The sequence below is a fragment of the Marmota marmota genome, unplaced genomic scaffold (genome assembly GCF_001458135.2).
Source record: "Marmota marmota marmota unplaced genomic scaffold, marMar, whole genome shotgun sequence".
NCBI lineage: Eukaryota > Metazoa > Chordata > Mammalia > Rodentia > Sciuridae > Marmota > Marmota marmota.
This window is the reverse complement of record NW_025999944.1, coordinates 3,408,835-3,433,443: the sequence shown is the minus strand read 5'-3', so window position 1 is coordinate 3,433,443 and position 24,609 is coordinate 3,408,835. Positions and strand designations below refer to the sequence as shown.

The window sequence follows — 24,609 nt, the reverse complement described above, 5'->3', positions numbered from 1 at the left end:
TCAGTTGGATGTGAGTTCCAAGAATGTAAACTCTTATCATTTTCATGATCTGGTGTGTGTTTGGGGTGGGGGGGGGGGGCACATACTAGAAAATTCCCAGTCAGCAGAAAGAGAACTTACTCCCTTTGGTGGTTCTCGAACACCTGGATGTGGACATACTCCGCCCAACCCCCCACTCTCCTCTGCTTGCTCCGCCAACCTCGTCTGCCCCGGAAGGCGACCCACAGGCAGTCCCCTGAGCCTCTGGGCTCCGTTCTCTCCCTCTGGCCTTCAGACTGTGGTGAGCTGTGAAGTGGGCTGCTGTTCCTTTTTCTGACTTCCTGTGTTCTTCAGAAACCTCAATGAACGAGAGCTGAAGGAAGAAAGGCCAGGGACCGTTACACCAAACACCAGCTTCTATCTGATGTGAGCTGAATCCATGACTTTGACAGATAAAACCCATGATTCGGACTACTCTGTCCCCAGCTTGGCTGCAGAGCAAATGCAACTGCTTGGGGGCTGGAAGTAGGGCCTAGGACCCTCATTGTTTTCGGACTTGGGTCAAACTTATCTAAAAGAGAGCTGAAGTGATCCTTCACCGTTGAAGCCAAGCCAGCGTTGATGGGAAAAACTTAATTTCCTCTCTACTACAACTTCTTTAATTTCTCTATTTCCTCTTACTATAAAAAACTCAATTGTAAATATGCATGTTGTCAGCTTTTTGTCGCTGTGACAAGAACTGGAGAAAAACAACGTAAAGGAGGAAGAATTGATTTGGCTCGCAGTTTCGGGGGTTTCAGTCCATGGTGGCTGGCTCCATTGCTCTGGGCCTGAGGTGAACTGGAACATGATGGTGGAAGGCTGCAGCACAGGAAAGCTGCTCAGCTCAGGGCAGCTGGGAAGCAGGTAGAGATAGAAGAGAAGGGGTAAGACCCAGGGACGAGGTGTAGTCCCCAAGGTCATGTCCCCAAGGACCCACTCCCTCCACCAGGTCCTACTTCCCACAGCCTCCTCCACCTCCCGGGATCCATCCAGCTATCGATGGATTAATTCACTAATGAGGTCATGTTCCAGTGACTTCCAAAAATATCCCACCTCTGAACATTACTGCACTGGGTTCCAAGCCCTCAACTCACAAGTCTTTGGGGGACGCTTGATATTTAAACCATAACACCGTGGGAGTACGTTTGTATAGTGACTGTGCATATAACATTTGGAGTTTGCATATTCCCTTAATTGAATATGAATTACTTTAATTGAACCGTCTGCTTATTAATTACTTAATTATGAATGAGGCTGTGTACCCAGGTGAGATGGTACTATGGCAAAAACATGATGTTGCTTCTATTTTTTTTTTTTTTTTTTTGGAATGCTAAGGTATCNCATGATGTTGCTTTTTTTTTTTTTTTTTTTTTTTTGGAATGCTAAGGTATCTGTCCACAAACTCCCATTCTCAGTGTCTTGCTACTCAAATTGTGGTTCACAGGAAAATCTAAGGGTTGGTTCTTTCCTTCCCAGCCCTCTCCCAGGTCTAAATTTTTATGCCTGGCTCTAGGTCCATGTGATCATTTTCTTCTATAACTCTTAAAACCCCAAGAGCTGTCTTTCTACTGTTTGCGTTCAGGAGAGTGTCAACGAGGTTTTCTCTTTTATTTCACTCTCTAATCAGGGAGGCTACTCAGCTTGAGCAGTGGTGGGGAAGTTGCTGGAGAAGAGCTTTGTGCTGGGGGATTTCTTGGGTCTGTACCCAGACTCTCCACTTGGTACTTTCACGGCTGGAGTTTCAGAAGACCAAAGTTCCCCCAAATTTTCTAAGCTGTGAACAATTGAAACTGTTTTTTTCTCTTTCTGCCCATTTCCCAATAAAGGGCTTGGGTAACCAGAAGAAACTAAAATAGAAACCAGCACTGTACTCTGCAATCAGAGGCCCAGAGACACACAGGCATTTACCAATAGTAACCCATTAAGATCTGTTGCAACACCAAGCTTGGTGCGGACACCACCCTGGTACACTGAACGTGTGGTTTCGGGGAAGGGATGCACAGTGGGGGGTCTGCCATCTGGGAACTGGGAGACCCCAGTTCCAGCTGAGAGACTGCACCACTTAATCTCTCAAACTCAGTTCTCACCAGTAAGGCAAGGACCAGAGCAGTAGCTCCTCACTCTCATTGGGCAGGCGTTAGCATCACCCCCTGGAAAATGGGGAGATGGTTGTCAAAGGAGACAGAACTTCTAGGACACGGAATTAGTAAGCCCTAGAAGTCTAATGTACTGTGATTAATCACACTGTATTGTGTACTGGATATTTGCTGAGAGTGGATCTGACATGTTCTGACTACACACACACACACACACACATACACACACACAGTAACTATATGGAGAGATGAATATGTTAACAACCTTTATCGCAATTTTCAGTTCACTATGTATATGTATATCAAAATATCACACATTGTACGTACAATTGGACATACAATTTCAACTAAATTTTTTTAAAAAAATAAAGCTGGGCATGGTGGTGCACACCTGTAATCCCAGCTACTTGGGGACTGAGGCAGGAGCAACTTAGTGAGACCCTATCTCCAAATATAAAATAAAAAGGGCTGGGGGATGTAGTTCAGTGGTAGAGCACCCTTGATTTCAATCTACACTACCACAAAAAAATTTTTAATTTAATTAAAAACTATTAAAAATCAAAACCAGGCTTGATGGCACATGGCAATAGTCCCACCACGTGGGAGGCAGTAAGAATTGCTTGAATCTAGGAGTTTAAGGTCAGCCTGGGCAACATAGCAAGGCTGTCAAAAAAATGTTTTTTAAAATCACAATTAGAGAAGGCTGAGCCCCATCCCCAGTATGGAGCTCAGGTCTGGGAGGTCCGAGCCTCATCTCTCCCGGTGACACACTGAATGTGTGGTTGGGGGAGGGATGCACAGTGCTTCTCTAGGTTATGTTTCTAACCTGGAAAGTTTAGAATCCAGAGCCCCCAGGGCACTTCTCTGCATGTGCTGTGGGGTGAGGCCTCCTGGGTGGACAGGCCTGGACTCTGACTTACTGCCAGGCCCTTCATCACTGCGGGGCCGGGCGGCAAAGCGCCCTCGTCTGGAGCCCTGTCCGACTCCATTGGAGTCCCATTTCTGCTCTCTACTTGGTGTGTGACCTTGGGAGTTACCTGCTCAGCCTCAGTTGCCCCATGGATGAGACAGGGGATACCAGTACCTCCCTGTTGAGCTGTTATTAGGACAGAATGGACTCATGGTGCAGGTGAAGTGCTAGGCTGGTGCAGGGCGAGGGAAGTGCTCTGTATTATTTCTCAGAAATGCGCCCTTTGACAGCAGGGAGGGGTGAGAGAAAGGCCCAGGTGGGGCTAGGGTATGAGGGCTGGAGAGCGACCCACAGTCATAGTGTAGGAAGGAATCTTGAGCCCTTGCAAGACACTTTGGGCTCCTGACGGACTGTTTAGAATCAGGGACCACTCCTGTGGTCTCAGTCTCTCCTGTCAAATTTCACTGAGATGTCTCTCTGCGTTGTTTACCCCAAACCTGATTTTTTGATAGAATCCAGAAATTTCCATTGTAGGTACCATATGGGCTCTCTAGTCTAGTTTTGTGGCAAGAACATTGGCCACCCTCTCCATGGGCTGCATGGAGAGCACAGGAAATCAGACCACAAGAAAAGGCTCTAGAGGCAGATGCACAGGAAAGGGGGACAGTTTTATCCTTGGGGACAGACTGTACATATTTTTAAATATATTTAACCAGTATAACAGTAAGAGAACTAAGATCTTTTAATTGCATGTAACTTTAAATATAGATGTGTTTTATGTAGTTATAATAAGTATGTAAATTCCATTCTCTGTCACTTTACATTTTTATATAAATCTTTTCATGTGCAACTATTCCCCATATTCTTTTCATAGTATATCATGATTGGTATTGCTTAGCTTTTCCTCTGAGAATTTCCCTGAGCACTTTGTCTGGGTTCTCATGATTTCACTATGATCAGTGGTACAGGTGTGAACATCTTCATGCAAATGACCAACACCCGCTGTGGGGTATGTTTCCCACAGGTGGAGGACCAGGTCGACATGTAAGTTATTTTATATTTAACTAAGTTGTTCTTCAGGAAGCCAGTGCTGAGTTCATTGGCAACTGTACCAGTTTCATCATAAGCCATAAATGTAGAGTTTTTAAAAAAGATATTATTTGTCTTTAGGTCTCTTGGCTTGTTTGAGGAGTTTCTAGTGATTCCTTAAAGTATTTTTTTCATTTGCGGTTTTAACCCCTGAGGGGTTTCCCATGAATTTTTAATCTTCCCAAGTCTTTCACACACAGGTGGCGTCCTGTTCACTTGATGGGGCATCTAAATTGGTGTTTTATCCAGCTCTTGTTAAAATGAAGGCTGACTGCTGCAGTGTACAGATGGGGGCATTGTCAAGTTGGATGTTTTTGGTGTTTGTTTACATGAAGCAAGTTTTTGGTGTAGACTGCATTTGCAATGAGTGGCAGATTGGAGGCTGGCAGGTGGAGATGCTTGTTCAAGGGCTGTTTGTGTTGCTTCTACGGTGGTGATGGATGCACAGGACAACACCTGTGCTGTTAGACCCGTGTTTGTGCTTTTGGATTTTTAAAAAAAAGTACTGAGTCTTCTTTTAACCACCAATTGTTTGGGGTTGTTTCTTAAATGTATCCTATGAGATGCCTTAAGAAAGCTCTATACCTCTGACATTGCCACACCTATTAATAGTGTTGAAAGCCCACATTTCTTCCAGGGCCACATGGCTAGATGCTGATGAGCTTACAGAGAGAAGTTTGGGTTCTATCAGAATTCTGGAAAGCAGGTTCCTCTTGGAAAAAAAAAAAGCAAGCTCCTCTTGGGCACAGAGACAGAAGCGCAGGCAAGCTGAAGACTTAGATCCTGTATGATTGTGGGGTAAGATGGGAAATCTGAGTTCTGGTCCAGGCTCTGCCACTTAAGAAAGGAGGCCCTAGGCTGGCTGGCTTTGTTGGGATTTTTCTTATCAAACTGGGAGGGACATCTTCCTTGGGAGACATCGGCAAATTAGCAAGGATACAAACACATTCATGGGCAACTGTGATTCAGTTGGCCTTCCGTATCTGAGGGTTCTGCATCCATGGGTCCAACCAAATGAGTATTGAAAATGTTTGAAAAAAAAAAAAAAAAACTTCACCTGTACTGAACATGTACAGAGTATTTTTAACTTGTCATCATTCCTCAAATAAAAGGGTAAAACGACTATTGACATAGCATTTACATTATATTAGGTATAAGTCATCCAGAGGATGTGCTTAGGTTAGATGCTAGTACTGTGCCATTTTATATAAGGTACTTGAGCATCCTTAGATTTTGATATCTGCAAGGGTCCTGGAATCAATTCTCTGCAGATATTGAGGGACAACAGCATACATATATAAAGATCCTCCTCCCTTCTTTCCTCTGTGTGTTGCATTTTATTTTAAACCTTGACCTGGTTGAAGAAATCAGATTCATCTTTTTTTTTGACATGGCAGCCCAACCATCATTGGAAATCTGTAATCCATCCTGCCTTCCCCAAACTCACTTCTCCCTTTGGTCTCAGGGGTTTGCATCCTGTGCCAAGGTCCCTAGGCTCCCAGGATCCAATTTCCACACCTAGAACACAGTCTCTTAAGCCTCTGGGCCCATTAGTGGGCAGTGCTGAGCTGGGACCGAGTGTGCAAAGCCCAGGGGAATTACTATTCTCCTTTTAGGGGTTTTCTAGAAACCCCACACTGCATTAATGTTTTTGTTTTGGGCAGCCACATCACAGTGACTAACAGTGAGTTTACAGTTAGCTTTAACCCTGTATTTTTAAACCATACTGCTGCTCAAACCACATCTTCCTCATCAGAAACTGGGGAGAACTATTTGTTGCTGTTTGCCTTTAAGAAGTCCTCATTTATTCCATTTTCTAAGTTACATTTTGTTACAGTGGGAATGTCCTCCCAGCTTGTGAGGACTTCAGGGATCCTTTATTTATTTATTTGTTTGTTTGTTTGTTTATATTTTTTTAGTTGTAGATGGACAAACATCCTTATTTTGTTGATTTGTTTTTACGTGATGCTGAGGATCGAACCCAGTACCTCCCACATGCGAGGCAAGCGCTCTACCACTAAGCCACAACCCCAACCCCAGGAATCCTTCTTGATCCATGGCATGAGTCATAACTTCTCCCAATCCTGTGTTTAACTTGTTGCCTCTCATTTGATGACTACAAACTCCTTCATACCAAGTTAAAAGGTGCACATGAGGGGCATGTAGAGCAGTCGGTCCTTCAGGTTAGCATGGACATTTGATCAGCAGTCTTGGAAGAAACCATTCCACCACTTATGAATTTTCCTACTTATCATCTGGCCTTATCCTTAACTTTTCAAGCAAATGGGGAAGAACTCAGGCAAAGATCCAGCCAAAGCATTGATTCATCACGGCACCAAATTTCCCTGCCTGACCACCAACTCTGAATCCCACTCGAAGAGGGAAATGAGGTTTTTTTCTGGGTTTGGTGGCAAAAGCTGAAAGCATGATTCAAAGTGGAGAGTCTAGTTTGGGGTTAGAGACGACAAAGAGTGTGGCTTTGAAAATTACAGCTTCTAGGAGGTTGGACAGTAGCAAGTTCCTTGCAGAAGGGCCACCCCTTGAGTTGTGGATCTTCTGTGTCTCCTGAACTTCACTGTCTTGCAGTGCTGGGTGGTGACACCACTATAGGAACAAATGGGCATCAAGGGTCAGATGCTGGCTGGAGACCAGTGACCCAGAAATCTGCACTCCTTGCCTGGGTTCTCTCACTGTCCTGGCAGTGGTGGGCTGTAACCACCTCTCATGAGTGGTTGGTGCCCATTTCTCTCGAATTCTGCTTTCAGTGAGGTTACTCTTGTAGCTTAAAATTGGCCAGAGAAACTTACACCAGAGAAATTGGCCAATGCTACGAATTGAGGCCTCCTACCTCTGGTTTGCCTGTGGCTAACATGTACCACCCTATCCTAATGGTTTCTACTGTCTCCCAGCTCACCCTGGTGTTCATCTGTTGCCAGATTTAGATTTTTAAAATGACAATCTGCTTTTCGGCAGAATGAAGCTCAAATTTCTTAACATGTTGCCATCTTCTAGCCTTATTTCCCGGAGACCCCTCACCTATTCTCTTTCTCAGCCTGACATCGGGTCATTTGGTTTCCTCATCTTGCTGGGTCATGTTTTCCTGAGGTCTCCAAGCTGGTCCTGAGCCCTGTCCTGCGGTCCTCTCATGCCAGGTCACACTGTGGCTGGTGTGTGAGTGTGTCGTCTTTTCCCTCTGTTCTGGATGAGAAGGGTCTGTCTGTTAGGCAGAGACCCTCTTCCCTCTTCTGCTTATCCTCATATTTCCAAGCTCTGGCATGACTCCTGAGACACAAGAGGGTAGATAGGGAGAGAAGGTAGGAGAGGACACAGGGGAAGGAGGGGAAGAATGCAGGAGGAAGGAGAAAAGCCATTCGTGAACTGCCAGATAAAGAACAAGGGGATTGTGAATTTTTGAAGGGTCTGGAAAGCAGTGGAACCCAGAGATCAAACAGGAGGAAAGCTGAATCTGGCCAGCTAAAGGCAAAGGCCTTGAACTGGCGAGGGAAGCAGAGGTCCCCTCACAAGGAAGAACAAGGTAACATGTCTCATTGCTCCCCTCCTGCCCTCCAGAGAGCCAGCCCTGAGTCAGCTGGCCCCTGGGTGGGCATGTGCTGGCAGCAGAACTACTCCTGGTGGATAATGGGCCCTGGAGTGGGAAGCCAAAGACGTGGTAAAGTCTCAACAAATGCTTTTAGAATTATTCTGAATTATAGCTGGCAGTAATCACAACCTTTCTGGCTCCTTCCTTCACAAGGTAATGGGGAGGGATGCCTGGAGAGGAGGGAAGGGATTAGCCCAGTGCTGGGCTCAGGGGCTGGCAGCAGAATGCCGCCTTGCAGGAACTGGGGACTGAAAGGGCTTGGGCAGTGAGGGGGCGCCACGTGGAGCCAGCAGGGCCCAACCTTGCCCAGAGACACAGGAACGGCTCCCTGACACTGCAAGGCCACTCACAATGAGTTAAGTGGCTGCACCCAGCAGGCCTCTGCAATAGGAAAGGCCTGTGTTCCCCATCGTGTTGATGGGGAAATGGCAAGGGAAGTGACTCAGACAGAGTGGAAATCAAGCGTGCCTCTCGTGACACTCTGACTTCAAGCTGGACCCAAGGGACTGGTGCTCTGTCTGTCTCCTGTGAGCTTCCTTCCACAGAACATGCTTCTGAGTGCTCAGGCCAGAGCAGTGGCCTGCATGTGAGCAGAGCAGGAGGGAGGGATGACCTTCCTAGGTGGCGGGTGGAGGGAGGAAGGTGGGCCTTGAGGTGAAGGCAGCTGTCTAGCTTTGGAAGCTGAAGAGGCTGCTGTGACCACCCGGTCCCTCACTTACAAGGCCAGGTGTTCTTTTAAGAAAGGGTCTTTGTAGTACATTTCCCAGTTCTTTCTTCTGCCAATTTATATGCATTTTTAAAACATATGAGCCAGGGACTTTACTGAAATAACCTCTGATTCTCCAGAGAAATTCTGAAGAATTCAGCCTTATGCCCCAAGAAAGGAAACCAAGGCCTAGAGGGGTCAGTCACCTTGTCCAGATGCACAGCTGGTAAGTGGCAGACATGTCCAGCCCAAATTACCAAAACCTGTTGTTCTCCTTTCATTAATGAATGAGCATTGTAAATCCAGGAAAAGGTGGACAGCATGATGTTAGAATAGGACTGTCCTTCAAATTGAGCTTTATGATGAATTTTCTGCAGTGTCCTTATTTTTTCCATTTTGCCATGGACACATGAAAACATCAAGACCAACATCAACCTACCAGCCACTGTTGGGGAGCCTTATGTTTCTGGGCGTCAGAGCCAGTTAGCGGCAGAGCTGTGACATTACCCCATAACCGTGGTAGTAGGACATGACACCAGCTCCCAGCATTTGGTAATTAGCATTAATGAGAAGGGAGGTGTGACATCACGGAGAAGGCTCACACAGCTGATTCATTCAAACCTGGATTTAAAAACTATGTCCTCGGGGCCTCCATGACACATCACTAGGACATTACTTACTGTGGACTTTGAAGTCAGGCAAAATGTCTGCCACTTGCCACCTGAGTGATCTGGACAAGACTGTAGGCAAACCTGTTTCTTCTCTCAGGCATGACACAAATATAACTCACCTGCAGAATTTTTCTGGAAAATCAGAGATTATTTATGTAAACTCCCTGGCACACAGTATATATTCAGTAAGGCGTAGCATTACCCTACAATGTCTTCAAGGGCACGAATTCTCTTTTTCTGTGATGTTTACCCCTGTAGCCCTAACATCTTCCCCAGGCCAGGAGCACCAGGTACCATGACAACCTGTGACATCTCCAAGGTCTGTACATCCTGCCTCAGTCGCCTCTCCTTCAGGCAGGTAAATGTCTTGCCATTCAGGAAGAACATAACTTATTTTCTTCCTGAAGCTTCTTGGACTCAGAGATTGAACAGCCTCCTTGAGTACCCGTTGCAGGTTAGGGCCAACAAGTTCTTATAGCCAATCAAGACCTTTCCTGTTTTAATCTGGGCCCATTTCCTTGTGTTTGTTATTCTTTGTGACTTTGGCAGACCTGAGGGCTGGGAGGCCAGTCGGAGCCCGGCATGGCTCAGGGCCAGGGTTTTTGCTAATGCCACAGCATATAGGCGCCTCTGACACCACTCAGTGGATCTGGGGCAGACCAGGACAAGGGAGGAGCAGGAGCCAGGGCTGGGAGAGCCAGGAAAGAGGTCTGAAGAAAGGGGCGGGGTTTTGTCTCACACATTGAGGGTCAGAAGACTGCAGTTGTGGAAAACCAGAGACGGGTTATTGGTGAGAAATTCAAACATTCAGGCAAAAGTCAAAGGAACAAGCAAGTTCGCTTGTCAGGAAGAGGAGCTGGAGCCTTCTAGAGGATTGTGCTTACCTCTACCTGACTCAGCATTCAATGATAAATGTTAGTAGCTTGAAATCAGCCATGGAGGGAATATTTACACCATGGAAATTGGCAAATGCTGATAATCAGAACTTTTTTTTTTCTTTGTAGAGAGTTATTGGCAGGAGGGAATATGGGAATTGTTTTAGTCAGCTTTTTCACTGTTGTGACTAAAAGACCTGACCAGAAAAATTATAGAGGAGGAAAAGTTTGTTTGGGGCTCATAGTGTCTAGAGGTCTGAGCCCATAGACAGCCAGCTCCATTCTTTGGGGCTAGATGTGAGGCAGAACAACACGGCAGGAGACTGTGACAGAGGGAAGAGGCTCACATGACGATCGGGAAGCAGAGAGAGACTCCACTCACCAGATACAAAATATATACCTCAAAGGCACGCTCCCAATGCCCACCTCTGCCAGCCACATCCTACCCACCTTCAGTTACCTCTTAGTTAATCCCTCTCAGGGGATTAATTTACTGATTGGGTTAAGCTTCTCAAACCCCAATTATTTCTCTTCTGAACCTTCTCGCATTGTCTCACACATGAGTTTTTTGGGGACACCTCACATCCAAACCATAACGGGAACACATGCAAGACTTTGGAAAATAGACAACTAATAACTGTGATGAGAGAGACTCTCTTTTGGATGCTGTTAATGAACATCAATTTATGTTTTCCACTTCATTGTCACAACCTTTCCAAAAGGAAAATAGAGCAGGTAGCCCTGTCCCCATTGTATAGATGGGGAAAATGAGGCAGAGAGAGGTTAAGCTACTTGTGTTAGGTCTTGGAGGTAGTCAGAAAGTGAGGTGGGACCCAAACACAGGCAGAGTGAGCATGGGGAGTGTAGAGGGGTGAGTTCTCCAAGACCCCAAGGACAGGTAGCCTGGATCTTTCTTGTGTGACTCCTCTCAGGTACTCTACTTCAGAGAGTTTGGGGAGTTTATTACAGATCTGTATCTACTAGTGAGAGTTTGGGGTACCCCTGAAGAAGCAAAGTGCATAGTTTACACTAGGGCTCATTCCTGGTGCTGTACTTCCTGTTTTTTGGACAGAAGCATAAATACCTGTATCCACCATTACACTACCATAGTGAATAGTTTCACTGCTAAAAATTCTTCATTCTCCACCTATTCACCTCTCCCTTTCCCCTAACCCTGGAAACCATTGATCTTTTCACTGTCTTTATACTTTTACTTTTTCTGCAATGTCATACAGTTGGAATTCTACTTTGTAGCTTTTTCGGATTGACATTTTTACTTAAAAATAAATATTTAAGGTTCTTCCTTGTACTTTGTGGCTCCACGACTCATTTGTTTTTAGTTCTTATATCTCATTGTATGGATGTACCACAGTTTGTTTATTCATTCACCTACTGAAGGGCATCTTGGTTTCTTCTGCCTTTGGGCAGTTATGAGTAATGCTTTTACAATTATCCCTGTGTACATTTTTGTCTGGACATGTGTTTTCAGTCTCTTTGTGTAAATACCAAGTGGTATGATTGCTAGATCTTATCATAAGAGCATGTCTAGTTGTGTAGGAAACTGTGAGGCTGTTTTCCAAAATGGTAGCATCATGGTGCATTCCCACCAGCAGTAAAGGAGAGTTCCTGTTGCTCCACATTCTTGTGTCCTGTTTTCTCTCAAGTTCAAAAGCACTCTCTGCTTCTGTACCATCAGCTGTAGCAGCTTAGGCACAGAAGCACCTGCAGGTCTAATACTGTCCCCTCAGACTTTGCCCTGTCCCTATCCCAGGCATGGACTTCTAACTGTCCCACACCACTCTGCTTCCACACTCCACCTGCCAGTCGATATATATAACACTGAAGATGGAGTTTCCCTAGGTCCTACCAGTGAGATCTCTGAATTCTACAGACATTTTATTCCTAAATATTCTCTCTCACATTTTTACCAGGATATTTTAGGAAGTCACTGAAGCGTCTTGTGTGTGCTCACTGGAGCATCACCCTTTGGTAAGAATGCTGGATGAGTTGAGGTGACACCTCTTGGGGCTCCCAAAGCTTCAGAAACACCAGTTCCCTTCACGGAGGCTATCTGGGGAGCATGCGGTATAAGCAGCAGATATGGGTACAGTGCCCTGCTTTCCAGCTTTGAGAGCATGTTCTAACGAGCATGACATTGCAGCATTACAGGCGACCAGGTTTCCCAGTGGCCATTGGGAAGCCGGGCTGTCGGCTTTCGTTTTAGAGTCCTAGGAGTTCTGTCTTAGTTCGGGCCATTATACAAAGTACCAAAGACTGGGTGACTAGAACAACAGCTTTTATTTCCCACAGTACTGGAGGCTGGAAGTCAAAGATCAAGTGTGAGCATGCTCAGGTTCTGATGGGGGTCTTCTTCCTGCTGATACATGTGGCAGAAAGAGGGTGACAGAGTTCTCTTGGGTCTCTTGTGAAAAAGACTCTGATTGAAACCATCCATAAGGTCCACCCTCATGGTGTCATCACCTCCCAGAGTTCCCACCTTTCCAACACCATCACCTTGGGGTTAGGGTTTCACACACGGATGTAAAGGAGCACATCAGTGCATTGCAGGTGCTGTCTAGTCCCTGGGGATAGACACCATATGCCACTCAACTTCCTCCTCCTGACACCTGTCTCAAATCTTCCTCATAAAGATTAATTCATACACAGAATTGCCCGGGGCCACAGGCCCAATAGACACAGCAAATCCTGAAGCGAGGGCCAGCTGTGTGTGTAGTGTTTACCTAGTTATATATGGTGACCTGTTCTCATCCCCATTTGGAGTATATGCTCTTTAGGGACAAGTCACCCTCTCTTCTTCACACCCTCCAGCAGCATTTCCTTGTCTTCTTGGAGTTCTCCCTCAACTCCAAGCCGCCACCTCTGCATCTTTGTTAAGGAATTCCTCCGTTCTCCCTTGTGTAGAACTGGCTGGATATGCTGGGGACAATGGCTGTACGAAGCAGAGTCTAAATGTCCCAGGTCTCTCACTGTCTGGGTGGGGTATATTCCATCAGGCTCCCAGGATTCCCAGGAGAATTAAGTAAGCTGTTCAAGGATCCCTCACCAGACAGCTCTTTAGTGCTATCTTGCCTTCCCTTCACACATTCCGCACTCTCCGAGTGGTATTTCCTGGGGTCACCTCTCAAACGACCTCCCCTAGATTTCTTGTGGCAGGTCAAGGGGAACTGAGATCCATCCCACTGCATGGCAGACACTGGCACCTGGATGTGTTCAGTGATGTCTCTGGGAAGATGGAGTGGACACTTCCATGATGCTGGGTGGACAGTGTATAGATACGTACATAAAGATGTACATGTATAGGTGGCTGCCCTGAGAACTCTGAGCCTGGTGTGTCCCCTTGTCCATTTGCCCCTCAGCTGAGGGACAAGCCCTGCTCTTCCCCTCATCATTACAATATCTCTTTGAACCTTCCTAGTACACATTTGCTTTTTAAAATAAATGGTTCCTCAAAGCTGCTGACTGTCTAAATCTTTTCTTTTTTAACTAGTGCCCAGCATAGTATGTCTAATTTTTTTTTAAATCATAGGCTGTAATTCCACTTTTTAAATGTTTGACCCCACATTTGTTTTTTAATATGGCCAACTTCATCATGTTTCCCCCAACTTCTGGTCCAGAAATTTTCCCTCCAAATCATAGTATCTTTTGAGATCTTTTTCTGTAAGGGTAGATTTCACCATGAGAGCTGAGCTAACCCCAGGTGAATGTTAGGACACTCCTAGAAATTTAAAATATACTAGTGTTCAGACCTCAGTGGCCCTTCTGTAGACAGGACCCAGAGTTAGTGTTCTTTAAAACTTCCCAGGTAACCCCAATATGGAGCTTCAGTTGACACCATCAATCCAAAGCATTTCCATCACTTCTTTTGGACACACCCTGTTTAGACCTGTAAAAAGTAGGTCCTTGGAAGTCCTATTGGATCCAGAGGACAGGACCAGTTTGCTGAAATTTGGGGTGAACTACAGATTCATAGGATTCTTATAGCTTGATCTGCATCAAGCTAGGCTATCATGAGAACTGGATTAATCTTAGAGTCCAGCCCCTTCCACCCTGCAGAATACCCTTTCATACATACTGGGCAGAGGGTGGGAACAGTCCTTCGTGTGCTGAGGTATGCTCTACTTGGTGAGTCCCTGGGGAATCCAGGCTTCCTATCATGAAAGCTCTGGCTAGCAGCTGAGGCTGTGGATGCACAGGCCATCATTCAAGAGCCAGGTTCACCATCTAGCCCCTCTCTTGCCTTCTCTGTTCCAGGTCCCTCCGAGCTGTCCATTCTCCAACTCTGTCTCTTCTCCACTTTCTCCCCCTTGTCCCTGTTTCTTTCTGCTATTTTCTTCTGTCCCACTTCTTACTTTCCTGCTCCACTGTGCCTTGGAGCCAGGCTGTGGCCGCCTCCTCTCACAGCTGCATTAGCTCCGTGTGGGCCCTTGCCTAGGAGCCATTGTGGGGGGAGAAATGGGAGGTAGAGGGGGCTTCCAGAGGAGAGGGCTGATGTGCTTGGGAGCTCCAAGTCCAGATTTTATACCTGAATGTTCATGCATCCTGCTTCCACCTGCTGCAGCTTCCCAAGAACATCCAAGAACGCTGGATGCCTTTAGGGGAGATCCTCAGGAAGAGGAGAATAGGTCATTTGCTTGGTGGTTGCACCCAGGGGGGCTAAGGCATGAGGGCCTGTAGGCACTCATTTCAGGACTGTCTCTCTGTTGACTCCACAGGACTGAGATGTGCTGCTCCTAGCTGCTGTCTGAGAGGATGTCCGGGGTGTCCGAGCCCCTGAGCCGAGTAAAGGTGGGCACATTACGCCGGCCTGAGGGCCCCCCAGAGCCCATGGTGGTGGTACCTGTTGACGTGGAGAAGGAAGATGTGCGCATCCTCAAGGTTTGCTTCTATAGCAACAGCTTCAACCCTGGGAAGAACTTCAAACTGGTCAAATGCACTGTGCAGACAGAGATCCAGGTAAGCTGGAGACCTGTGCGCTCTGTTTGTCTGTTCCACCCTCTGCTTCCTGGACAGCCGAGCAGCACTCCTTCAGCCCAGCAGGCTCTCCTGTACTGCCTGGCAGAGGGAAGTTGGCATCAGGAGAGATGTTCTCAGCTGGTGTGGCCAAACTCCTCTCCAGGTGTGTAGCTCCACTTCCCTAAGGGCCTGAGGGACAGATGCTACAGCCTTGGTTTGAACCCCTGATTGTTTGTTTGGTCTTTGTTCAATTCATTTCAACTCATTAAGTATTTATGACATTTGAGGCTCTGCAAAGGACTTAAAAGCCCCCTCAAATACTCTCCAATGGAATTGGAATTAGAGGCATATGCAAGTGATTACATTTTCAAAAAAAGGTATCTAAGATTTCTGCTGGACATTTAGAGGATGGAGCTGGTAGGGCATTTAGAGGATGGTAATGAGCTAGAGATGCCCTGGGCTAGATGGGCGTCACCGGGCCCTTTTGCCAGAGTCACAGCTCAATGGGCTTATTCCTACTTAGGGTCCTAAAATCTGTTAACAGATCCAAGTACCCACCTTCATCAAGGCATCTAGACACCAGGAATTCAGTTCAACTTAACTAAGTCCTATATGAAATTGTCATTAAAAGCAGAGTTCCAATATACTGGCTGATTTCACCACCTACACGTATTGAACAATGGCTACATGGGAGTGGTTAGGTGTGTCTTTCTATACTCACGATCTCATTAGATCCTCTAATGGCCCCAAGAGATGGATTCAGTGAGGATGCATCTTTCCTCTGCCCAGAACATTCCTTCTTGATAATGGAAGGGAAAGTCAAATGGGTTCTCAGAAGGCTGCTTGGAGGATCTGTGGTTTGAACAAGGAAGCAGGGAACTCGGAGGAAAGGCACCCAGCTCTGGGGCAGCTGCCTGAGCTCTTCCCCATGGCAATGCCAAACCTTCCTGTGTCCTGAAAACCCGTGCCTCTCAGCTCTGTGAGTGGCTCCTTTGGTTGGTGCTGTGGCAGCTTGGCCACGTCGCCATCCCGCCTGCTGTCTGTTACGGCATGCACCTGCCTCCGCACACCCGAGCAGAGCGTAATTGATTAGCTCACTGTGCTGGCCAGTTCCCATTGTCGATTCTGGCTCAGTTGACTCCTTCTGTTTCCTGTAACTGATTTGATTAGGGCCTTGATTACTTGTCTTATGGTTTCTGATATGGGAGCATAAATGTGCCTGAGTATAAGCCCTGGCCCCCTTCTTCCAGGGGGAAGCTTTCCTATCTTCTTAACTGTCCACTTCATGGATCTTCCTTCAGGTATGTCATTTTCGTGCATAGCTGATGCCATCCACTGTGAGCCTCACTAGCTTAATTTTCAGAAGTTAACCTGATCTTCAAGTTTGAGGAGCACCTCACTGACCTTTCGTGCTGAGAAGCAGAGAACATCTGGTTGGTTCAGCTTGGGTCAGGTTTTATGGAGTTAGCAGTGAGAAGGGCCCTGAAAGACGGATGGGATTTAAAGCAGAGACTCTGGGGTAAGAAAGGAGCAACACAGACAGAGGTTGGGAGGCTGCTGGATGGTGGGTAGTCTGGCTTGATGGGAGCATGGGATTTATTTAGAAAAGCTTCTCAAGTCAAGGCAAGGTGGAAATTGAGGGCAGATAATGGAGGCCTAGAACATCAGGTTAGAAATTTGGAGTTGGGCAGGCACTGGGGAATAGCACCCAGTTTTTAAGAAGGGGGAGAGAGATTTTCTTAGAGTTGTGTGATGGCCTGGTGGGTGTCTAAGGGGAGGAAGAGCAGGAGGCCTACAGAAAGGGCAGTAAGGCCCAAACTCAAGAATGGCTACCAGTTCTGGGGGCATCACCTGGAGGAGTGTGGGGACAAAGGAGAGGGAACAGGAGGAAGGAATTGCCTTCTAGGAGTTTATATCCAAGCATTTTGATTTTTCCTGCTTCCAGTGTCTCCTGCAGGCTAAAGGTCACCTTCTAATGTCACTGCTTATTACAAACATCTGTGGCCATAAAGCCACTTGGACTTCCAGCCATGGGCTGCCCTACCCTTAGTGGTGTGTGGCCTTGGGTCTAAATGTTTAACCCATCTGCACTTCAGTCTGCCCCCTGGGGACCATGGCCATCTGCAGCCTTGCTGTAGGTTTGGAGATGGTAGATGAGATGTACCTAGTGCACAGCAGGGTCTCAAATAATTGGAAATATTGGTTGCATGGATGGGTATTAGATGATTACCCTGCTCAAAAATCTCCGAGGATCACTAATTGCCCAGAGAATGAAGTTCAAGTTGTCTTCTTTGGGTATTTATCCATTCATCTTTCTTATTTTCAAACTGAGAAGACAATCACATTAGTGTTTTAAAATAGCACATGGTGTTCTGAAAGACGTTAATGAGGTTGCCCTGGAGAAAGGGTCTTATCTCAAGGAAGCTTAGAAGATACTTGGCTAAACAATTCTGAACAGATTCTTTTATAGCAAGCTGCCTCAGAACCTTTAATAAGCTAATATGCCCAGTGAGTCTCTGAGACAGGGGCTCAGAAGTATTGTTTCCTACCTCAAGAAATGCTCTAAATGTTCTTTTAAAAGTTGGCCCACTAGTCTTCTGAAAAATCATTCAGGGAACTTTTCTCCCCAAACCCTGGCAGCAGAACACAAAGAGTTAGAGAAAGAAGCTGGCAAATGGGAAGTGGGTTAGGAAGTGGTGGCTGTTGTGTGGGAGGGAGCTGATGAGGACCTGAACTAAGCGAGCGTCACTGGGAACAGATAAGTCAACCGATCTGAGTGCGTCTCAGGAGGCAGAGTCAACGGGACTTGATGATTAACTGGATGTAGGGAGGGAAAGAAAGGAAGGAGACAAGGATGAGTCAAGCTCTTGCCTGGGCAGCTGAATGGGAGCTGGCACCATTCATTCAGATAGGAGCAGAGAAAGGAAGGGCCTTGAGATTCCAGCTCCACTTGTGGTGTGTTTGAAGTGTGTTAGAAGCACCTCCACAGAGAAATGTGGGCCCGGAGCTTAGGAGGGAGAAAGGACTTCAAGGTAAGGATTTGGCACTGTCATGCACTGGATGCCAGGCAGGAGGGCAAATCAGCCATGGAGGTTGAGTTGAGCAAGAGCAAGAGTTCTAGTTGGGAAACCCGGGGAAGTCGATTTCCAGAGGACAGAGGAAGAAAGAGAAGCAAATGAAGGAAAAGAAGAGTCAAAAAAAAAAAAATGAAGAGAACTGAGAGAACAGTCAGGGGGGCCAAAGGCTGAGGGGCTTTAAGGAAGGAGTGTTTAGCAGTGTCAGGTGCTCAGAGAGGTCAAGTCAGGGGAGGGCAGAAATAGGGTCATTGCCTTCAGCCACAGGTGCCATGGGTGACTGTTTGCTGGGTAGTTCCAGTGGAGAGATGGGGGCAGGAATCATTGTACAATGATGGTCGAGTAGAGATGGTGATAACAGCATTTTACAGTTTTGACCATGAAGTGAAGGAAAGAGGAGAAGGCAAGAGAAACGAAGTCACCAGCCCAGGCAATACCACATGTGGCAGTCCTCAAGTGGAAAGGTGCATGGCAGGTTGGAGGCTGAGAGTTTCTTAAGACTGGCTTCTTAAAACATGTTAATAGTTTCGATCTTTACTCCATCCCTTGTGGGAAGAGGCTGATGTAATTTAATCGATATCCAGAGAATGTAGGAGATGGAAGTGACAGGCTTTGGTGATGGATGGGAGGTACAGGAATGAGGGATAGGGAGGTGTGAAGAGTGGCAGCCCTGGCTCAGGTGGACAAGGCCCCCTCCCTAAGATGAGGAACACCGGAGGAGAAACTGGGTGGGGAGTGATGTGTTCCCCAGTTCAGTTCCAGATCTTTCAGTGTGATTGAGGTGCTTTAACACTTTCACATGGAAATGTTGAGTAACCGTTGGTGCATGTTCTGGAGGGGAGAACTAGTGTGGGCACAGACAGTCGAGTGTGGTCAGCCTCAAGGTGGTGGTTGAAACCATGGCTGTGGATGAGGTCACTGAGGAAAGAGTCTTGAATAATTCCATCTTCCATTCCACGAACAGAGTTGGGTGCCCATGCCTGGCACCGTGCTGGCCATGGCCTGGGGCAGCAGAGTACCCCTAAACACAGGTACACTCTATGCTTTCACAGGGCTTCCTGGCCAAGGGTGAGACCGAAATTGACTCAAACCAAAGCACAAATGATTACAAACTGAGGCAAAAGTTCTGACAGGAAGAAACAGGGCTGAAGAGAACAAATAACACAGAAGAGTTGGGTCTGAACACCAAGGACTAGTTTTGCTATTCAGAGCCCACTAGATGTGTCCAGTAGGGAATGTCCAGTAGGGAACCCAGGCCTGGCATCCTTGACTGAGATTCTCCTGGGGCAGTGCCTCCCTCCCTCTCCTTCCTGACAGCCTCCTTTCCCTAGCTTGGCTTTGACTTCAATCAATTTTTCATATCCAGCTCCATATCTTCTTTCACCATCCTCCCAGTACTCAAAATGCTGCCAGCACTTCCAGATTTGCCAAGCACATGTCCTTCCATAAGAACACTCCTGAAATTCCAACACCCCCCACTTGGCTGCATCTGATCAAATAGAAGCAATGGAGATTCACCCTGGCACAGCCCCTGCCGGAGCGTGTTTCCAAAACATGGTTACTCCCGGCGTACTTGCTGACTTCGTAGAGTTATCTTTATTCCCAACTTACTTCTGTGCAAATACAATAGACTCATGATGCTTGCTCTGTTCAAGATCACGAAAGTACTCCCTGGCTTTGGTGCCTAGGACCCCTCAGAAATCAGGTAGGTGCTGGAGAGACTCAGCAATGTTCCAAATGAAAACCATACTTGGCTCTTCTTGATTTTTCCACTTCCCTTTGGTTTGCTATTCAGAGGAAATTGTGTTTGTTTGGGAGCTTTGAATCTCTGTAGCAAGCAGAGGCTTATATCATTCTATTTTCTTCTAACGTGCTAATTTGCTTGTCTGGGAAAGGGGCTAAAATGACATTCTGAAAACAACTGGCAGAGCATCACCCAGACGTGCCCACACGGGGCGTCTCCTTCATGATCATGATTACGCGCACGCAGCCCCCCTCCTCTCTCTCCCCTTCTCCCTCTCCTTTTCTTCTCATTCTCTTTTGGGTGGGAGGGCTGACTATAGGTCCTGGTTTGTCTCAGTCCCAGCTTACACATAATGTCCAGGGATAACCATTAGGAGTGTCCCTCCCAATCCCCAAAGTACGATGCATGTGAGGTTGAATTGTTTGGTCACCTGCTTCTAAGTGCCATGTTCTGTCCTCCCCGTGCCTGGCACACTGACTGCCTGTTCCGTGGTGTCTTCTCCCTCTGGCTGTCACCAGCAGACCCACTCTCTGCGTGTGGGCATCCCTATCATCAGACCATCTGTTTCTCTCTCAGGAGGGCAGTAAGCAAAAAGTGGGCATTCGTCTGTGATATGGTGCAATGCAGAATTGCCGGCAGGACCCCCACTCCTAACCTGTCCCTCAGCCAGACTCCACTAGGCTGAAAAGCCACATTTGAGATCCATCTTCATTTTTTCCTGAAGCGTCACTGCACTGGGAATTCATATTTGCATCCCCAGGAGGGACAGGAACTCAAGCCATTCTGTGTCCTTCCTGTCCTTCCAGATGCATTCCTCCCACCCACAGCAGAGTCTCTGCTTTGCAGGGGTGGTCCCTGGGTGTGGCTTCCCTGGCACGCGATGAGGGCAGAGTCCAGTTCCCAAGTGTGCTTTATGCTTGTGTGACACCATCAGATACCCATCCAACTTAGCTTCAAGCTTAAACCGCTCACCTCATGTGGCACAGTGTACTACGGACTGGATGTTTTGTGCTCCTCCCCCCCCCCCCCAATTTACATGGTACAGTCCTGACCCCTGATGTGGGGGCATTTGGAGGTGGGGCCTTTGGGAGCTACTTGGTCAAAAGGCTACATTGGACCTAATACTGAGTGTGATAGCATCAAAAGGTGGGGCCCCATGAATGAGATTAGTGCCCTTACAAAGAGCTTGAAGGAAGCATCCTCTTCCCTTCTCCTCTGCCGTGTGAGGATGCAGCAAGAAGGCACCATCTTGGAACCCTCACCGGACAGTGAATCTGCTGGTACCTTGATCTTGGACTTTCCAGCCTCCGGGTCTGTGAGCAGTAATTCTCTGTTGTTTATAATTATCCCTCTTAAGGTATTTTGTTATAGCAACAGGAACAGACTAAGATAGGAGGTAATTAGATTTAGATAAGACCATGAGGGTGGGGCCCCCATTATAGGATTAGTGCCCTTATAAGATGAAGAGAGGCCAGAGCACACTCTGTCTTAGCCATGGGAGACACAGCAAGAAGGCAGCTGTCTGTAAGCCAGGAAGTGGACCCTCACCAAGAACTGGCACCTTGCTCTTGGACTTCTCAGCCTCCAGAACTATAAGAAGTGTTGTTTAGGCTGCCCTGTCTGTGGTATGTTGTTTCAGCAGCCCAAGGGACAGAGACACAGGGCCAGCAGCTCCCTGTGTTTGGAGGAGCAGTCTGGCCTTCAGACCATTGGTCCAGGTTCTTGGTTTCCAGAGCATTCCTGCTGCCCTCATTCAGATGCAGCTAGGGCAAGGCCTCAAGTTTGGGATGCAAGGTGGGGTACAAGAGGAAAGGAGGGAAGGGCTACCTGTCCTAAAAGAAAACCTACCTTAATGAGAATAGATGGAATTATAGAAGGCCAGCCCCCCGTGCATGAGAACGTCACTGGAACAGGAGAGGAAAGGCTCAGCCAGGAAGCCACAAGCTGGTACCACACAGACACTCAGAATAATATAAAAGAGGCACACTCACAGGCCTCCTCCTCTCTGCACCCTCCCCATTTCCTGTGAGTGCTCCTGGCCACCCACACACACACAGACACCTACGGAGGAAAGCACAAGGCAAACATGCAGAGTTCTGGGCCCCTCTGTTTATCTGTATGCTTAGATTCATGACATCGACAAATTAGCAGTCAGGTGTCTAAGCTTTCGCTTCTATTTTTAACCTGGTGGTTGCTTTGCTAAATGTCCTTGTTAGAGGCTTTTATCACCTCAAACCGAATGCTTTCAGAGTGATAAGTTATGCTAACTTTTATTACTTTGTTCTTCCATCACTTTTTTAAAAATTATGCCTTATGTGTTGAGGACATGGAACTCAGATGGCCTTTGAATCAGTTTCCTATTTCAGTCATAACAAATTACTACAAATCCGGGGCTTCAAACACACAGGAGTGGCTCCTTTGCAGTTCTGGAGGCCGGAAGTCCCAAATCAAGGTGTCAGTGGGGCCTTGGTCTCTCTGAGGGCTCTAGGACAGATCCTTCTCTGCCTCTTCAGCTTCTGATAGTCCAGGTATTCCTTGGCTAATGACAGCATTGCTCCAGTCTCTGCCCCTGTCTTCACATGCCCTCCTTCTCCCTGTGTGTCTTTTATAAGAACATTGCCATATGGGTTACGAGCCAGAATGACCACAGTCCAGAATGACCTCATCTTGAAATTCTCGACTCAGTTACATCTATATAGACCCCCTTTCCAAATGAGGTCACCTTGAGGTTCTGGAGGTTAGGACATAGGCATACTTTGGGGGACCCCATTCTTCTACTCCCGATAGCTGTCTCTCAGGATCACTGTGTTTTCACTGGTTTCTGCATGTGGGCTAGCACAGACCAGGACATACAGATGTACAGAGCTAAGTGTGAGCTCTCTGCACACACACTCCACCCAGATGCACAGCTGGTGTTGGAAATGACCGTTGAACTTGGCTGACACAAGTCTACCCTCCTCTCCACTTCCCAGCATTCTCAGCTGATGGCCACCTGCAGTTGTGTGCCCTAATGTGAGGCTTCCTGTGATGTTGCCAGGCATGTGACCCCTTAGGGTGTTGCTTTGTCACTCTTCAGGTGATCTCCTCCGGTCCCCTACCTATGATTCTAACCTAAGTGGTGCCACATGTGTACCTCTGACTCCAGTCTCCCACGACTCCCAGTCTCTTCCCCACCTGCCAGGTTGCCGTCTCCACTGACCGTATGTGCAGAATCAAACATCACCACCGGTCTTCTCCTCAGTCTTTTCCATTACCTGGCGCTCCACTCTTTGCCAACCACGTCTCAGGCCTTAGAGTTGTCCATGACTTCGTTCATTCTCTCAGACTCTATTCAGTCCGTTGGGAAGTCCTGTCAGGCTCCACCATCACAAACACCCAGATCCTGACTCCCTTCAACCATTCATTACCTCTTTCTTGGTCCAAGCCATCAGCATCTCTTGCCTGGAGTAACACATTTGCCTGCTAACTGCTCTGCCCTTAGCCCCACATGCTCCACCCTATAGGTAGCAGCTATGGTGAGTTTTTAAAACACAGGTCAGTTAGAGGGACATGTTTAAGGCATAACTTAGATCATATCATTGCTCTGCTTTAAACTCTCCAGTGGCTACTTATCTCACTCAAAATCCACAGTCTCATCTTGGTGTACAACAGGGTTTACAAGCAATCATTGTCTTGCAGGCCAAATACATCCTGTTGCTCTCATTTTTGTAAATACAGTTGTATTGGAACACAACCACACTCACGTAGTATCTATGGCTGCTTTTGAGCTACAGTAACAGCGTTAGGTATTTGCAACCGATATCCTATGGTCCACAAAGCCTCAGATATCTTCTGTCTGGCCCTTTACAGAAAACATTTGCTGATGCCTGGCTGAGCCCCCCGACCTTTCCTCCCATCAGTTCCCTCCATGCTGTCTCCACCCCGGCTCCTGTGGCACCAAGCACAGTGGAGCCTCACGTCCTCCCACCCAGGGCCCTCCATACTTTCTGGACCCTTTGTCTGGAAGGCTCGTCTCCAAAAAAGCAGCTCTGTTCCCCTCTCTCTTACTTCCTTCACTTCCTCCAATTTGCTGAATTAATTAATGAGTCCTTATTTAATGATGGATGGACCAATGGGTTCCAGTTATAAAGCCCAAAGAGAATGGCCACAAGTCCACATTGTCGTCACTGTCACCACAATTGGGGTCTGGGGCGTGGCTGTCAGTGGGCTGTAGCTATGGGTGTAGAACAGACCCACATGACTAAGAAACTTCTTGCCTCAAATGTCAGTGGTGCCTGTTGAGACTCATTGATGACAATTGTGGAGCATTATAGTAAAATGGGAGCCCGGGACCCATCACCACACATGAGAAAAACCTGCTTTACCTGCACACTGAAGCAACCTCTGTCACCCACCCCTCCTGCTGAGGCACATGCTTGCTACATGTTGACTTCACAGTGAATTGGAAAGTCATTACTTTAACAGGCAGAAATTTTTTAAGAAATACATGAAATCCACCTGGTACTTTCCTTCCTAATCTTTATTATCCATCATTATCCATCATTCCTCCAAAACTTAGCAAAAGGCCCAACCTGGCCGTATATTAGTAAATCTGAATATTTGATAGAATGGTTTTATCTTTAACAGAGCGGTTTTTTTTTGGGGGGGGGGCACCTCTCAGCACCATAAGACAGCCACAGAGAAGCCTCTTATTCCCTCTTCACGGCTTCCTTGCGCCTACTTCTGGTCTCACTACAGAAGGGAAAAGGGAAGCTGCTGCTGGGCTGAGTGGGGTGCTGGGGCTGAAGCCTTTCATGGCTCTTGCTCTGAGCAGAAGGAAGTGGTTTGTTTTTTTTTCATTCTTTCTTT

General features: G+C 47.1%; 1 protein-coding gene across 9 annotated transcripts in view; it reads left to right on the top strand.

The window, feature by feature from the left end:
- Ptk2b (protein tyrosine kinase 2 beta) overlaps positions 1–24,609 on the top strand; it is a 109,236-nt gene that overhangs the window by 44,631 nt on the left and 39,996 nt on the right. For all 9 annotated transcript variants that reach the window (XM_048801537.1, XM_048801539.1, XM_048801534.1 and 6 more), the window contains one exon: positions 14,703–14,943. In XM_048801537.1, coding sequence (XP_048657494.1) covers positions 14,740–14,943 — 204 coding nt within the window. In that variant the 5' untranslated portion in view covers positions 14,703–14,739. The remainder of the gene's footprint in view (positions 1–14,702; positions 14,944–24,609) is intronic.